Source organism: Bos indicus, chromosome 12 (genome assembly GCF_029378745.1).
Source record: "Bos indicus isolate NIAB-ARS_2022 breed Sahiwal x Tharparkar chromosome 12, NIAB-ARS_B.indTharparkar_mat_pri_1.0, whole genome shotgun sequence".
NCBI classification, from domain to species: Eukaryota; Metazoa; Chordata; class Mammalia; order Artiodactyla; family Bovidae; genus Bos; species Bos indicus.
This window is the reverse complement of record NC_091771.1, coordinates 35,969,173-35,987,040: the sequence shown is the minus strand read 5'-3', so window position 1 is coordinate 35,987,040 and position 17,868 is coordinate 35,969,173. Positions and strand designations below refer to the sequence as shown.

The following is a 17,868-nucleotide window of genomic DNA, read 5'->3' as shown; positions in this document are numbered from 1 at the left end:
CATTTTCATTTGAGCAACTATTTCCTAGTGAATAAAGATTCATTTTTCAGATTTAGTGAAGATTGGATTATTTGCTTTTTTTTTTTTTTTTAATGTGGGAATAGCACCAGGAAAGGACCTGTTTCTTTTTAAGTCAAAGAGCACACTGAAGTCATACTCCACATTGTGTTCATGGTAGTGTAAGGAGTCTTTGCTTGGTCACATATCTACAGCGTCTTCTGTGTGGAGTGTTCCTGTTCCCACCTTTCTCCCCACCTTGTGTTTATAAGCATTGTCTGTGAACTGTAGGATCTTATACTGCCTTAGGTTTATGTTGTGATGTAACATTTTATAGTTGTGTTTTATCAAAGAATCCAAATATGAATTTTTTTTCCCTTTCTTAACCACCCTTGTCTTCACCGGTATATTAATTTACTTTGCCATATCTTTTCGCCAAAGCAGAAACTCTGAGCATTAATGTTTGTTTTGGAAAGGGGCAGTAAGGAGTGGATGGAGGGAGGCAGGGAGGGAGGGACAGGGTGGCCCGGGCTAAACGCAGCTTCTTGAGCTGTGTTCACCTGTGGTCATTCTTTCATGTTTTCGAGGGCATGGAGTGTGTGATAAGATGGTCACAAGATGTAGTGCTAAGAGCCGCTGACCTTGAGCCAGACCTACTAGTGGCTCTTGGCTTGTCCCTGGTGTCTTAGTCTCAGGCAGAAGCTGGTCCCCAGAACGGGACCACGTGATTTCTGAAGTACTTTGGAAATCCGAGGTTGCATTATTTAGCCCCTAAAATTTTTTTTGTTTTGCTATTTTGTTTGGTGCTGTCTTAAGGGTATTTAAATTGGTCATTCTTTGAGACTGTTATTGGCACCAGTGATGGTTTTCAGTGACTGTTCCCCTCTTTAAATCACAGCAGGAAGGATATTAGGCCTGTAGGAAGGAGTGAAGGGGTGCTGAAGAAGGAGGGGAGGGTGCATAGCATAGCGCACACAGGAGCCAAGAGCCCTGCACACACTGGGCCTGGCGACCCGGGTGAGCAGGGTCCCCACAGCAGCCCCAGGCTAGTGCTGCCCACTCTGCGTTCCCAGCTGTGGGTCTTTATACGAGGCTGAGTGAGCCTGTCCCATAGGCCTCTTGCTTCTTGTCCCACGGTTGACAGGCTTCTGGGAGGGCTTATCCCCTGTAGGGCAGCTCGGCTCACTCCTGGGGTGTTTCCAAAACCTTGGCCTTTGTCCCCTTGGTCTTTAGATAGTGCTGTGAGTGTCAGGCAGATGGTTTGGACCTCGTCTCTGTGCTCTGTAGTAAGAGAGGGAAGGCTGCCGCCCTGGACATGTTACCTTACCCCTGCTCAGCTGGCTACTTGCGAAGTCACTCTGGCTCTGGTGGGTTTGGGGACAGGAGACACAACTCTGTGATTATTAACCTGCTCCACTCAAGGGAACCAGCTTAGACTGGGCACACACCGTGCAGTGGCCCCTACTAGGGCTGTTACTATTCCACTCAAGGGAACCAGCTTAGACTGGGCACACACAGTGCAGTGGCCCCTACTAGGGCTGTTACTGTTAATGCTGTGGCAGGAATGCGACTGAGCCCACTTGACTGTACTCCACAAAGAGTACTTCTTTTTAAGTGAAAATCATATTATTGTCCTAGTTCTTATCTTTTTGTAGCTTACCCATGTTGTACCTTCCTTTGTTTTCCCATTTCTCCAGTTCTGTTAGCAACACTGGACTGCCACCTTTTCTTAGTGATACTTGCACTTTTATTCTTTGAGTAATTTTAGAGTAGTTAATGGTATTGAATTTTGTGGAGCTATATCTAAATACAGCAGTGAATTAGTTAAATTAGGTGTTTGTGGCCTATTATAGGAAATGTATCACTAAGGATTGTAACATTAAGTAGGTAATGATTTAACTTTGTTTCTGTAAAAGTGGCTTGTTTATTTCTTAAACTTGTTCTTGAGGTGGTTGTCATATACTTACCAAGGTTCCCATTGTGCATTTAGAACAAAGTTCATCAATTCTGCAGCAAAACTTGTTCAGATGACTATAAGAAGCTGCATTGCATAGTTACATATTGCGAATACTGTCAAGAGGAGAAGACTCTTCATGAAACAGTAAATTTCTCTGGCGTTAAGAGACCTTTCTGTAGTGAAGGCAAGTGTATATACAGTGTTGTTCATAACTTTCATTAATATTTAATGTTAATTTTTTGCCAAAATATTTTTGAACTTTATCACTAAATATGTTCAGAGTAGCGGTATAATTTTAGTATAGCTGAACAAAAAAATTGTTTGCTTTTCTACTGTTACTAATACTATAGGTAGATAGATCGCTCGATCTCTGGGCCTCACAGTATTTGATCTCTAAGAATTTGATAACATGTTTTTCCATTACAAGGAAGTTTTGAGGATGAAAGAAAAGAAAAGCATTGCCACACCAGGTCATTTCTAAACAGGCAAATAGTGATCTGAAAGTTGATTTTCCAGGTGGATTAGTTACTGTCCACTGGCTCCATTCCCTGCCCAGTTGACTGCTGGTCTGCAGAGGTATTCCCTGTATCAGTGCGGGCATCACCATAGCCGGAAAAGACCTCCAAGTTTTCAGTCTGGGAGGCCAGGGAGATGCTGGCCCTGGTTACAGTACATCCGGAAATCCTCTTTCAATGTATAGTTTTTGCTGCTCTGGTCCCAGGCGGCAGGTTATAGAGATGAACTCCGTTTCCTCATTCTGATTCTCCAGAGATAGGAATCAGGATTGTAGCTATGGGCTTTGGACTCTTATTTATTATATGTGGCTCTCCCTTCGATTCTTTGGCCCCAGGCACTGGACTCTGCTTTTCTACCTGCTGTCCTCATCTGTTATTTCCCAGTTTTTTTTTTCCCCTTCTTCCTGGATCCTCTTTTTCTGTCGACATCTTCTGCTGGTTAGAGGCGAGAGCAGGGTTGGGAGATCCTAAATGCAGTAGAGTAACAGCAGTATCAGAAGATTCTTAGTCCATCATCAGGCGTCTTCAACACACGAGGCCATGACTCCAGGCGGCACTGCCTACAGCAGGCATTCCTGCACATTTGGGTCCAGCCCCCTGGAGAAGAGCAGTCAACGATTACTGTGAAGATTGTAGCTTAATGAAAAGTAACATATGCTTCACTGAAAAGAATGACTAAATTAATTTAGCTCTTCTACCTGAATTTTTGTGCAGTGGCAGTCTCAGTGATTCACAAGTTGGAACATGTCCTTGTCAAGGGCTTGCACACACATTAATGGTCTTGTACCATTTGGATTATGTAGATTTTATGGAAATGACGGACAATTAGCAACAAATAGATAACTGACATTGAAGAACATAATTTTCAGTTAGAGGAACTTATAGCTTTGGGCAATAAAAGGTTAAAAGGGATGTGTATTTTTTTCTGTTTAATAATATATTTTGTGCTTTCTCTTAACTACACCTAGTTCTCTGCTGGAACCTGTCAGAAATAACAAAACATGTAATACCTGGTACTACCATCAAAAGCTAGTTAGAAAGATAAAGCTAATAAAGGTAAAATATTAAACATGTTTTAAAATATTGTTCACAGTAATAGAAAAGAAGTCATAAGGATGGTTCATAAGTAATGGCCTAGTAAATTACGTAGCAAACAGCTGCCATCCTTATTAAAGAGTGGGTAGGATTTCATAAATACAACAGCAGAAGTTCATTCTTAGGTGCACATCATGAGTAGAAGTGTGAAGGTTATTTAATCCTTATAAAGATACAGGGAGTAAAGAAGATTTAAATGTAAGTTAAAATAATGCATTTATATAGTAGGTAAAGGAAGTGTATTAATAAAAGAATAGAGTAACACTGCTCTTGTGGGCAAGTCATTAAACCAGTTTTACTTCCCTGAAGGTCCTTTAGGGTGACAGACACTTGTAAGGTTAGAGACTTGAGCTAAAATGCCTATTGAGCTGAATGTCTGCTCAGTGCCTCTCAACAGTCTCCATGTTTCAGTTCTCTAAATGCCCATTTGTGCTGTGTTGATAACACTCAAGCAGGATTATATTTGCACAGAGCAGGTATAACAGTTCTGAGTCATTACCAGATTTGAAAGCCTTACTACATTGATTATTTGAACCTGCATGATATTCTAAATCTAATATTACACGCTCTGTTCCACTGTTCACAGGCTAGTGTTGATCACACTAGATTTCACAGTTTTGATCAGGAGAAAAAGAGGACTTTATGTGTGAATTTATAAACACTTTTCTAAAGCCAGTGATCTATTTGACATGTCAACTCTTTCTTACCTTAAAAATCAGTTTTTGTTTTAATACTAAAATCTTATATTTTTCAGGCTGCAAACTGTTGTACAAACAGGACTTTGCAAGGCGTTTAGGACTGAGGTGCGTGACTTGCAATTACTGCTCTCAGCTGTGTAAGAAGGGGGCAACAAGGGAGCTGGATGGTGTGGTGAGGGACTTCTGCAGCGAGGAGTGCTGCCGCCGCTTCCAGGACTGGTACTACAAGGCAAGTACCCCCGCCGGCCTCACTCCACGCCTTGAGGCATCACTCCCTCAGCAGGGTGTGTCTTTGCAGTAGGGTCGTTTAACAACATGGAGTATTTATCTAAAGTTTGTGTGTCATTAGTTCACTAAATAGAAATATTTTTGATGGGTTCTTTATCAATTATGAATATTGGCAGGTTATTGTTTTAGATACTCAGGAGGTGTTTTAAAATATTATTCTCCCCCTCTTCCCTCCCCCTTTAATTATGAATCTTTGAAGAATTTCAAATGGAAAGGACACTGTGGATGAATAGAGACTAGAAACATTTATCTTGAAATTGTGAATACATATGTAAATGTCTTAGAAATACCTACTTTTTAAAAAGTAGAAGAGAAGCCCCTTTTGGTCCATTGCTTTGATTTCTTTTTCAGTAAGAAAATGAGTATAAATTTGGGCTTTATTTAGTCAAATAAAAACTTCTATTACCTGATGAAAACCATGTTAGTGCTAAAGCTTTGCTGTGAATACAGTTCTAAAGCACTTAAGGCCAGATGTCATTGTAACCTCAGATTTGTGAAATACTGCTAAAGAAACTAACAATAAAATTGTTGAATCATATACAGTAATTTAGTCTCTTAATGAAAGCTACTAGTGGTAAAGTGACAGTACGTAAGAGAATTGTAGGAATTCTCCATGTAGGTCTTGAATATACAGCTTGACATAGTAACAAGCATCTGTTAAATAGAAAGAGAAAAGTTATACTTTACAAGTTGTCATAGGCGAAGATTTTGTTGCAGTTTTAAAGTTAGTCACTATTTTACTGTTGTTGCTATTTTTTAAGCCTTAGAATTAAGGTTCAGATTTTAGAAACACACAGGATAAGTACTAACTCACTTGAACACACATGCCTTTCCGTCTGAAGCAGCACCTTGTTACAGATGAGACGTCACTCAGAAGATGTTACTTCAGTGACTTTAAATGCTCAGTTTCAGTTTAGCACACACAAGTACACCTTTTCTTACATCATGTAGGGGTTTTAAAAATCAGTTTTTGATCATTTGAAAACAGTGAAGGTGTTTAGTGGCACAAATGTGGAAACTCCATTTTATTCTTACTGTCACCTTTTTCATCATCTGTTTTATTGTTTGAGACAGAAGTTGTTCCCATGTTGTACTAAGTATTTCCCTGTTATTATTTTATTATACAGATTTCTGCTGAATTGTGTAATTGTGAATTCAAAACTTCGATTTTAAAAAATATGTTAGAAGATATTGCTTTCTATTCAGAGCACATGAACTGTATTTCTGTGTGGCTTCTTTCTTTGATTTGATTCTTTCTGTTCTCTTTTATATTATCTGTAATTAAAATATAGAAATCCTTTGGTTTCCTTTTTTCTTTTTTTGGGAAGCAAAGAAGTATTCTTTGACAGAAGACCAAGTTATTGTAGATGTCGTCTATTTAAAGGATAATTGTAGCTCATGTTTTTATGTGCTCAATAATGAAATTTCAGTGAGGCAGTACATTTCAGAAAGTTGAATAGTTAATTAGTGACAATTATGTTTAATGTCAGTATTCTATACATTAAACATTTTAATTATTTCTTGCTTTATTTTAAACCCAGCATATCTTTGTATAATGTATGACATAGCATTATTATAAACTGTGCTAATTGGAGGAGTAAAGGTACTTGATAAAAGTTTGTGAGGCATGTAGCAGTGATGATTTTAATGTAATCAGTAGGATTACAACCTACCAGATGAGGAGACTGTTGCCCCTCCTGATCAATCATTGTGCCCCTGTGGAGGCAGCCGGTACTGATTCAGAGTCGCTGCCTGTGAGTCTTCCCTCAGCCATCTATGTTTTCTGCACTTACCATGAGTCCGCTTTAGTCACTGTTACTGTCATGTGGTCTTGAAAAATGTGTTAAATTGAGTCCCAACCAAATTACATTTTTTTGAACCTCTCTCCCTTTCCACTTTTTAAATTTAAGAACTCAAAATTTTAGATTTTAGTTCATTAAACAATGTGACCAGTTATCCATAAAAAGTGCCTCATTAGTGAGTGTTTACTAACGAGAGCAGGTAGCCCGGCAGAGCGCACACACCTAGTTTCCACCTTTTCTCATCTTCCTTCTTTGGTTTGGGAGATGACCTAGAGTGTAAATGGCTTTACATTTTTGTCTAAGTTTAAGTATTTGATACTATATTTAAAATTTTTCTGCCTATGTTTGTTTAGCTAGACAAGACATTTTGAATAATCTGTGCAGGTCTGTGTAGTGGTTTGCTTTTGGATTTAAGATAGAGGTTAATTAAGTACTGTCTCATCTAAATTAGAATACAAAGACCATTGAAATCATGCAACCAGGAAATGGTGAGAGTAAAATTAATGTTTCTTCTTCTCCCAGATAACTCTTTAGAAGGAAGTAGGTTTTACTTTTCCTCAAAGTTATTGTTTCCAAGCATAATGTGAAACCAGGTGAGAGGATAGTTCTTTTCATTCCCGTAAGTTTTACACTTTTTTTGAGAAAAAGGATTTAGTATTGTAATAAAATGATAGCTAGGTAGGTGTTTGATATACAGCGAAGATAATTCAAAAGTCCCATGGTTTCCCAAGAATGCTTTCCTAGTACTCTCTTTAATAGAACTAAGGAGCTTTTCTGAAACTTTCTTCAAATTACAGGTTTTTAGTACAGGTTTTGATTTGTTTTAAAAACCAGTAGGGAAGGGTGACAGTGTTAAATTCTTTAGCAAATGCCCTAATGGTTGAGTAGTGGAACTTTGAGCTGTAGTCAGATTAATACTTAGATTTTAATAAGCCTTAGTTACAAAAGGATGACTGAATGAAGAATATTTCGGGCTTCTGTGTTTTTCTTTTTTGTCTATAAACTGCTAGAAATATTGATTTTAAAAATTACTCATTTTTTGACATTAGATTTAGAAAGGAAGTACCTAATATTCTTGCTTTTAATGTGCCTTTGGGTATAACTGACGAATTCTTAACACTTCAATGCTTTGCATAGTACCCGGTGCCCAGTCTTTTATTTCTGCATTCGTTTTTAAAATAAATGACTATAAAATCTTCTATTTCCGTTCCATTCATGGTTCCCCCTTAGAAAATCAGGTGTGGTTGGTGAAGTAGGGAACAAGTGGGTGGAAGGTTTCAAGGATGTGGGTGCATCAGTCCAAACTGTCCACGACAGGTCACGGGCTTTGTGAGTGTAGTGTCTGTCCAGTGGCCTTCCCTGGCTTACTGAAGAGGGGCTCTTAGATTAGTTGCGAGGGGGGATTAACATTTTTGAATTAATAATTTAGTTTCTGCCTATTACTTAGATTGCTTGAAACAGTAACTTTTTTTCCCCCTAAAAGTAATACACAGTCCTTGATTTTCTACAGTGACGGGAAAGCCATGAAGTGAATGATGATGCAATATTTGTTAAAGCAGAAACATGTCATACTTCAGTTCTTATGCTGTAGACATGTTAAGCTTTCCTAAGAGTTCCATCTCATGAGTGGGAGGCAGTGGTGTTGGTGTTGGTAAGGAATGATGGTCTTTCACAAGGTTTTCTATTGATGCGGATTCCACAGTTTGGAGAAGGCAATGGCACCCGACTCCAGTACTCTTGCCTGGAAAATCCCATGGGCGGAGGAGCCTGGTAGGCAGCAGTCCATGGGGTCACGAAGAGTCAGACACGACTGAGCGACTTCACTTTCACTTTTCACCTTCATGCATTGGAGAAGGAAATGGCAACCCACTCCGATATTCTTGCCTGGAGAATCCCGGGGACAGGGGAGCCTGGTGGGCTGCCGTCTGTGGGTCGCACAGAGTCAAACATGACTGAAGTGACTTAGCAGTAGTAGCCACACAGTTTACCAGGAGTTTGTTTGAGTGACTGAGTAAGGGAGAAACAGCCCAAAGCAAGAGGCTCATAACCTCTAAAATTGTGATTTTCGTATTAACTTCAAATTAGTATTGACTTCTGTTATTACCCTTTATCCTGAAAAAAATACATAAATATTTTGTTTCCTTTTCAGAATTAGCATTAATCTTGCTCCTTTTTGGGGGTAAGTGGGGTAGAAACTTTCTAAATTTGTTTTGAATTTTCTGGGAAGAAGGAGCTTAAGGTGATGTTAGGACAAAATTCCAAATGTCTGTAATTATAAAATAATGAAGTGAGTTTACTGTTCAGATTCTTTGGGTGGAATGTGCTTGGTTGTTGGCACTAGGCCTACAGAATTACTCTATAACTGGAAATATTACCATGTACGAGAAGTCAGTACTTTGTGTGCAAGTACAAATTAATGTGGGTTTTAGATGTTATTGAGAACTGTCAAGCATTTCACATCTGTTAGGATTTGTGTTTCTGGTTGACCATAGTAACTCACTTGGATTTTTCATTGTCTTTGTAATGGGATGCCCTACAGAGAGCCTGCATTCGGACTTGTGTCTGCTTGGACCCTGCATTTACTTCAACATTGGGCCCTAGAAAGTCACTCACTGTGCTGTGAGTGGAGGGGGCAGTCAGGCCCTTGTTTCAGGTCCTTATCTTCACTTTTGCTGTGTTCTTGATATATAGCTGGTGCTTTGGCTTTTCTTTGAGTATGAAGCATAAAAGGGAAAAACCCCGGAAACCTGCAGCATGTCAGTGGTTAAAGAACAATCTCTGCTGGTGAGAGTTTTATGTAGGGACTTTTTTATTATCAAGTAAACCAAGACCTGGTTGATAGTGCTAATGTTACTGAGGTTACCATGTAATATTACCAGGAGTAATAGCATTTAAGCTCATAAGTTTGTGGACGAGAGATATGATATTGGCATCACTTAGTAGTGATACTGTTCATCTTCATTCATTTAACATGTATTCGGCAGGAGAAATACCAGACCTGGAGAAATAAAGAACCCATGTTCTAACTGGGGTATGTTTGTTATATAAGACCTGTTTACCCACACAGTGCTTTGTTCATGTGCCAGCTAGAATTTGTTGTGTTTATGCGTGGGACTCCCATGGAGGCAGGAAAAGGCTGACTCAGAGTAGTGAGGGGAGCTTCCTTGGGCCTGTTACCCACCACCAAGTACTTGGCATTTATTGCTTTGTCAAAACTTATAAGTTGATGGCTAAACTAAAGGGTGATTTCTTAAATTACAGTAATTTATTTCTCCTGTAATTAGATAAGAACTAAATTATGAAAACTATTATCTTTAAAATTAATTATTTATACCTTTTGGTCTACTCATTGATCAGAGTATTAAGAAACAGTGAAAATGGGCAAAATCTAGGCAGAATGGACTCTCCAAAAATTCTGTCTCTAGGTTAATTGATTGACCATCAAAAAGGACAACTTGTTTATGTATGAATTCTAGTTGGTTTTATTTTACGTATTAAGTTATAGACTAGTTAGGACTGATTGTTTTCCTGGATGTAGTTCAAATTTGTGGTCTTAAAATTTAATTGGTTTTTAATTAATTAAATGTTGAGTGTTTTAAAACAAAAAGTTGAAGTTCTAGCTGTTAATACAGTATATTTATGAAAGCCCTTCAAATTTATTAAACTGTTGAAACAAAACACTTCAAAATAACATCTATTATTTTTCTTAGCATAAGTGCTGGCTTCAAAATTATTCTGGCCTGTACAGTTGTATAAATTGGTCTATTATGAGTTAGTTGATCCTGGGGAGTCTATTCACTACTCAGAGATTTCCAGTGTAGTGTGACTGGGAGACTTGGACCTGTGTATCAGTGTGGCTCTCAGTTACCTCGTAATGTTAAATCTCACTGGACCAGCCTGGTCTACCATTGTGCACTTGTTTTGGTTATCCTATCTTTGTAATGCTGGTCTTTGACTTCTGGTAAGTATAGAAAGGGATTTTGACAATTAGCTAAACTACTACTTTTAAAATTGTTGTGGATTTTACTCTTACGATTTATAGTACAGTTTTATTTTTTCTTTGTCAGACATTGTTTTATCACATTTGGCATTAATCACTGAAATGCTAGAACTCTTATAAAACTCATGTCTTGTAAAACATGTCTGGCTTTGTAAACCTTCTCCTGGGAGATGCTGACCCCTTCCTTGCTTCATTAAGGCTGCCAGGTGTGACTGCTGTAAGTCTCAAGGAGCCCTTCGGGAGAGGGTGCAGTGGCGTGGCGAGATGAAGCACTTCTGTGACCAGCACTGCCTGTTACGCTTCTACTGCCAGCAGAGCGAGCCCAACATGACGACCCAGAGGGGACCTGAGAACTTACACTACGGTAAGGGTCCCTTCAGGTAGTGACCTGAAAAGCCCGCTGAGCAGACCTGGATTCAGGGTGGTGGTAATAAACAGTTGATTTCAGGGTTAGTTTAACATCAGCTTCTGTGGTTTCTCCAGGTGGAAGTGCCTGCAGTGACGTTTTGCAGTTTGTTTTTTTACTCTCTTAAAAATTTAATGGTAGTTGATAAAAATAGAGTCTAGTTGGGGTAGAGAGAATCTAAACAGAATTATAACGAAAATTGTTTTTAAAAATTTCATCTGCCTTGAATAGATAAAGAAATTTTGGTACATATATGCAATAGAATATTACTTATCCATAAAAAGGAATGCATTTTTTTTTTTTTAAAGGAATGCATTTGAGTCAGTTCTAGAGAAGTAGATAAACCTAGAGCCTGTTATACAGAGTCAAGTAAGTCAGAAAGAGAAAAACAAATATCATATAATAATACATATATATGGGATCAATAAATAAGGTACTGGTGAACCTGTTTGCAGGGCAGGAATAGAGATGTAGACACAGAGAACAGACTGCACACAGCGTAGGAGGGAGAGGGTGTGACAGATTGCAAGAATAGCATCGAAAACGTGACCATGTGTAAGATAGACAGCTAGTAGGAAGTTGCTGTCTAGCACAAGGAGTTCACCCAGCTTCTCTGTAACAACCTAGAGGTTCAGGAGAGAGGGCATGTATTGCTGATGTATGGTAGAAACCAACACAACATTGTAAAGCAGTTATCCTCCAATTAAAAAAAAATTTGCCTATTCACTTGCAATTTAAATGAAAACATTTTTCAGCAAATTGTATGTGCTCCAGGGTCGATAGGACAAACAGCAAAACCCTTTAGATGATGTGATTTATTTAAGAGTTAAATCTAAGAAAATAGTATTGCTCCCAAAGCAGTATATACTTTCTAATGGAACGAAAGGGGGAAAGAGTTAATTCCACAACTTAGCTCTGTATTTCAGCTCTCAGAAGAATATGAAATATTTCCATCAGTGACTATTTCAAAAAAATCCATAAAAATTAATGAGAAATATGGATTTAGAAAATCCTGAAGAAAGTGATATTTGTCTTATTTTAAATTTGTTTGTTTTTAGATCAGGGTTGTCAGACGTCCCGAACCAAAATGACAGTAAGTATTGCTTAAGTAAAGTGCTAAATACTGACTTTTATAGTGTGGGCATAAAAAGTAATTAGTCCATTTTAATCTGATTATAATAATAAAAGATTTTTTTTTTTTTACTTACCTGTTGAGATGGTTGAAGTATTCATATTCTGTTGAATTACCCAAAATAAAAACAGGTCTTTTTCTGCCTGCTGAGGGACACAAAGGTGGATTAGTTGTGGCCCTCACCCACGTCGGGCGAGATGACACATGAATACTCGTGTCCCTGGGCAAGAGTAGTGGAGCGTTTGCAGTGGGCGAGCGTGTGTGGTCCGGCGGCTGTGACAGAGCTTCTGAACAGCCAAGCAGAAGGTTGCCAGTGGACGACGATGAGCCGGAGGAATGTGGTGTGCAGAGGTGTGCACGTTTGTCCAGACTGCTCCCTGAGGCCAAGCTCGGAGGGGCCTGAGGTGGAGTTCTGGGGAGCCGGGGCAGGGTGGGCCGGCCGGCGCCCCTCAGACAGGATGGGGTCTGTGCTGGGGGCCAGGACAGCATAGTCAGTGGAATCGTCCCATGCTCACCAGGCACTTGGTCCACGCTGAGGAGTGTAAAGATGGTTGCTTCCTGTTGGTCCTCTTTGTGCAGCCATAAGGCAACTCCCAAGCTTGTTTCCAAGCTTTTGACCAAGGTTTCAAGACACCCCTTCACCTGCACCGAGGCGAATGAATACTTGTCTCTTCCAACAGCCCCGAGACCTTCTCACGGGAAGATGGGAGGACAGAGGGGGTGTGACCTGGGGGGAGCTGAGCCTTGCAGCGTCACGCTCTGCAGTCCGGAGTCCTCCCCACCTAGTCCTGTGAACTCTGGGAGCCTTAGTTCCCTGCTGAGGAGTGTCAGAGGATGAGAGTCAGCTGTGTAGTTGGGGGCAAGTCACTTCATGGTTCTCTGTGTGACTTTACCCTCGTTTGTAAGTGGGGCTTTGCTCCTTGTGGTGGAACCTCCTCAGGATCATTACAAAGAGCGCTGAGACAGAGGCCTGCATCAAGGAACTGCTGGGGCCCTGACTTCAGAACTCTTCACTCTGTCACCTCTCCCGGCCATGCATCGTCTGAGCCTCAGTTCCCTCGTCTGTAAAACAGGAGGAGAAAACACCTGCTGCCCATGTGGTGCTGAGAGGGTTAGAGGGCTCATGTCATAAGGTGCTGCAAGGGTGCTGTGCATGGAGTCCTGCCCATGGTAGCTGTTATATATAACAGGAGCTGTAGCCAGAAGCTGTGCCTGCCAACAACAGCACGTGTTTCTCAGAGTTCTGGGGCTTCCAGCAGACCCAGGGCCTAGTGAGGGTCTCTTCCTGCTTCCTCTTCCTGTCTTGCCATGTGTCCTTATGGGAGGGGAGGGGCTGTGGGGGCCCTTCTGTGAGGGCCCCAAGCCCATTCATGACCTTATCGCCTTCCAAAGGCCATGCCTTCAGGTGCCATCCAGTTGGGGTTCCATCTCAGTGTGAAGTTTAGGGGACACAGACACCCAGCCCTGCAGCAGACACTCAGGAGGTGTGGTGGCTGTTGTCATTGTAGTCTTCATTATTGGGGGTCCTTCAGCATTTGTTTTCAATAGGTATAGACCTTGCCTGTTGACTAACAGGAAAGGAAGGAACTTTTACCAGGTGACCAAGTTTAGTTGACATGGTGCCCTGTTTGTAGAGTGACAGGAGTGGAGCACGGGCGACCAGGACGTCTTGACTTGGACCTCTGGTTCATAAGGGGCTTCGAGAGCATTTCTCTGTTAAGACCCAACTTGCCTGGGTTTGGTGCCCACATTTTTTCTATCGCTCTCCCCATAGCACCTTTGTTTCTGTCTTTAGGGACAGGGCTTCAGCTTCCTTTATAGAGTGTATGCGTGTGTGTGCATGTGTGTGTGATGTGAACAGGCTGAAGCATCTGATAGACTATTGATACGTTTCTAAAATTACCCTGAAACACACAGCTTAAGGTTTAATAGCATTTATGGCAATTCTTTTCATCATTTTTCTTTTCAGAGTTAGTACCACATTAACAGTTTATGTAGTAGAAAAACCCAGAGTATCAGAAAGCCATAATAATTTCAATAATTTTTTTCTTTCTCAAAAAGAGCCTAATTATTTTAAAATACTGGGTTAACAACCTTGCTTTTTCACTTAGGAGTGAGACTTGTCTCTTATATTTTTAAAAATTTTGCTGTGGGGACTTACTGGCAGTCCACTGGTTAAGACCCCACACTTCCCAGTGGGGTGGGTGCAGGTTCACACCCTGGTGGAGAGCTAAGACCCCACATGCTGCAGGACCAGACAGTGTGCTGTGGTGTCTTGACGAGCAGATCTGTAGAGGGGTAATTACTGCGCTTTGCCGATAGTTGGGGTAGGTTCACATTGGTTCCATGTGTGTTCCCTCCACTGGAACACACTGGATATTTTTTAATAGCAAAAGCAGTAAAAATTCGAGGCAGAAATAAAATGTCTCTCTTTGTTTCTCTGTAGGGTTCAGCACCACCCCCTTCTCCAACCCCCAACAAGGAGATGAAGAACAAGGCAGTTCTGTGCAAACCTTTGACTATGACCAAGGCGACCTACTGCAAACCCCACATGCAGAGCAAGTCCTGTCAGACAGGTGACCCAGGCCCTGCCCTTGAGTGACATCCATAATCTTTTCAGCAGTGGCTTCAGAGTATATTTGTTGGGTTGTTTTGTCACTTTCTGTTGATTTTCTGGTTCTAGACATGCCTTCAGAATACAGCATATCATTTACAGTCATTAATAAAGATCAGTCTCTACAGAGGTGTGCAAGTTATGTCACCAGTGACCTGGTTTCCTTGGGGGCCAGGGCCCACTGAAGTTAAGTGAGCTTCTCTGAGAATACCATCTCTTTGAGTGTGATCTGTAACCATAACTATTCTGTTTCCTTGTCAGAGTGAGTTGAAATCATTCAAACCTGTATTTTCACCAAATTTAAATGTTAGCTGTATTCTGTTGTTTAAGTAAACCTTTTTGAGGGGAGTGTGAGGGGAGTGTGCTGGGGTGTCTGGAACCATATTATATTTCAAAAAATGTTTTCTTTCTTGTTAAAAAACAAGTCTAGGGACTTCCCTGTGGTCCAGGGGTTAGACTCCCCACTTCCACTGCAGAAGCTAAGATTCCCACATGCAGTGCTTTCTATAAGTTAGAATGGCTACTGCATTCAGTTTTGTTGTTTTTAACTTAACTAATTTTGTGAAAACTGGGCATTTTTTAAAATGGGTACTCAGGGCACCCTGAGCAGCTGGGTGGGTGGCGGTTGAGGCTGGTTGCTCCCTGACTGCCTTCTGTGTCCCCAGATGGCGACTGGAGGACGGAGTACGTGCCTGTGCCCATCCCTGTGCCTGTGTACATCCCAGTGCCCATGCACATGTACAGCCAGAGCATCCCCGTGCCCACCACCGTGCCTGTGCCCGTAAGTCACACTGCATGGGCTCCCCCCCACCAAACGTGTGGGCTCAGTGGGCAAGGATGAGGCGTGGCTGCTTCTGACCTTCACTTGAATCTGTTGGAGGCTCTGCCAAGGGTTGCTGCTGCTGCTAAGTCACTTCAGTCGTGTCTGACACTGTGCGACCCCATAGACGGCAGCCCAACAGGCTCCCACATCCCTGGGATTCTCCAGGCAAGAACACTGGAGTGGGTTGCCATTTCCTTCTCCAGTGCATGAAAGTGAAAAGTGAAACTGAAGTCGCTCAGTCATGTCCGACTCTTCGTGACCCCATGGACTGCAGCCTACAGGCTCCACTGTCCATGGGATTTTCCAGGCAAGAGTACTGGAGTGGGGTGCCATCGCCTTCTCCTTGCCAAGGGTTACTCTGTGTTTAATTAGATATTAGGTAAATAGTTCCAACCTATGTCTGTGTCTGCTTTACATATGCTGTGTTTTGTATTCATGTTTGTTTTAGAAGAAAGTAAGATTTGTGAGCCAGAAGGTTCACACATGGTATGGAGCCACATACAGATGTCGTCATGTGCACTGCTGGGTCCCTGTGCAGGGTGTGGCTGCTGGAGGCCTCTGGTGATGGCAGTAACCTCAGAAATTAATTTTTACTTCAAAAAGTAGCTGCCTGTATTTGGGGCTTTCCTTGTGACTTTCCAAAGTTTCTAAGAAATCCAGTATTATGAAGTAGATCACATGTCAGAGTAATTTTTAATTTAGAAAAATACCTTGTAAGCGAGTGAGCCTGATAGTAGGTCCTCTGTTCCCTTAGGTGCCAGTCCCTGTGTTTCTCCCTGCCCCCCTGGACAGTGGTGAGAAGACTGCTGTGCCCGAAGAGCTGAAAAGCACAGGTTCTTCAGATGCCCTGGGCACAGAGCTGCTGACCATGACGGACATGACTGAGGACGAGGGGAAGGCGGAAGGCGCCGACCTCCACAGTGAGCTCCCCACTGCCCAGGGTGGGCAGAGCGGGTGGGGGTCTGGGCTGGCCCCTCACTGAACTTCAGCCTGGGGAGGTGTGGGGGACGCACTGCTGCAGAGGTGATTGCAGGTTGAGACCCACATCAGATCTGCAGTTGCTCTGTGATGCCAAGCCCATGTTCAAGCCCAGCAATTTATAACCTATTTCAAACAGTCTCTTTTAATGGTTGACAAGATTTGGTTTTTAAAATCAAATCTAAATTAATGCTTGTTTCAGTGGGTGAGCTCAGACACAAAACTGACTTTATAGTAGGTTTTATAAATATCCAAACTGTTATTTTACGATGGTTATCCCCAGTTTTGTTTTATTCATTTATACGAAGAAAGTAAGTTGGATTATTTAAACCAGGGCTTGTGTTAGGGCAGTGCTGGCCAGATGGGGTAGCTGGATGCGTGTGTGCTGGATGCTTCTGTGTCTGAGCACGTTTCTCCATGTTTGTACTCCCGTTCCCCTCACCCAGAGCGCGGAGCTGTGTCAGCATGAATCCCTCCTAGAAAGGCTGTTATTTTGTACAACTTTTGTTTCCAGTGTGCACATGTCTGTTTCCCACCGCACCCTGAATTCAGTAAGATGCCTTTCTCAGTGGGTTTCAGTACAAAAGTGTTTAAAACAACTATTCAAAACACTAGAAGACAATTGTAAATAAGCATGTATTGAATGATGTGGAAAACCTAGGTCACAATTCAAAAAGAATGTTGAAAATTCCAGTTGTCTGTGCTCATAAGTTTATTTTTGACCAGAGATTGCTCTTAGAAATACTCTATAGAGTTGTTTACTCTTAAAACATGCTTTTTCTCTTTGTAGAAGCACAGTGAAAACTTACAGGATTGAAAGTTTTTGTGTATTCATGATTATCTAATTCAAAGCTTATAGTAGCTTATATTTGAAGGTAGATGCATGCTCTTTCCTTTTGTGATAAATTAAAGATTCTTATTTTGCATTTATAATTAAGTATCTTTTCACAGATTAAATATCAGTATTGTTGCAGTTTTCTGTTTTGTTTTCTGATGATACTACGGCTTGATTATAGATGTCATTATTGAAACGGACATAATTGGTTCTGACCTCTTGAAGAGTGCTGAGCCGGAGACCCAGTCCAGCATGCCCGATGTGCCATATGAGCCAGACTTGGATATTGAAATAGACTTTCCCAGAGGTACTGTGCATGCAGTTTTGCTCTTGGAGTATGAAGTGTGTTTCTAGACTTTAGCTATGGGGTCATCATTGTGGTTATGAAACAATCTCGTGTTCATGTCATTGCCTGTACTGTTATTTGTCTTTTTCATGCAAATAAAACTCAACAGTTTTCTTCCAAAAGGAAGCACATGTTGAATTGTAGGAGCTTAATTAACAGGATTTCCCAGAGCCTTAAAAACCTTAAAACTATTTCATTATAGGAACTTTTAGAGATAAAGAATAAAGAAGTGTTTGGTGTCTTTTTAAAAATTTAAATAAAATATTGATAGTATTTTTCTTAAAACCTTTTTGAAAATTAAGTTAACCTTCACAGGGAATAAAGATGTGTTTAGGTCTTTTGTTGTAAAAGAAGTGTGTTCTGTTTTTCATTATTTTCTTAA

General features: G+C 41.0%; 1 protein-coding gene across 4 annotated transcripts in view; it reads left to right on the top strand.

Annotated features, from left to right (window-relative positions):
• The window catches only part of ZMYM2 (zinc finger MYM-type containing 2), a 62,764-nt gene that overhangs the window by 37,561 nt on the left and 7,335 nt on the right, over positions 1 to 17,868 (top strand). For all 4 annotated transcript variants that reach the window (XR_011569763.1, XM_019971532.2, XM_019971533.2 and 1 more), the window contains 8 exons: positions 1,988 to 2,138; positions 4,319 to 4,491; positions 10,551 to 10,716; positions 11,817 to 11,851; positions 14,337 to 14,466; positions 15,170 to 15,285; positions 16,082 to 16,247; positions 17,322 to 17,447. Coding sequence is in view for 3 of the 4 variants with exons in the window: in XM_019971532.2 (XP_019827091.2) it covers positions 1,988 to 2,138; positions 4,319 to 4,491; positions 10,551 to 10,716; positions 11,817 to 11,851; positions 14,337 to 14,466; positions 15,170 to 15,285; positions 16,082 to 16,247; positions 17,322 to 17,447 (1,063 nt within the window). In the remaining variant the exon portion in view is untranslated. The remainder of the gene's footprint in view (positions 1 to 1,987; positions 2,139 to 4,318; positions 4,492 to 10,550; positions 10,717 to 11,816; positions 11,852 to 14,336; positions 14,467 to 15,169; positions 15,286 to 16,081; positions 16,248 to 17,321; positions 17,448 to 17,868) is intronic.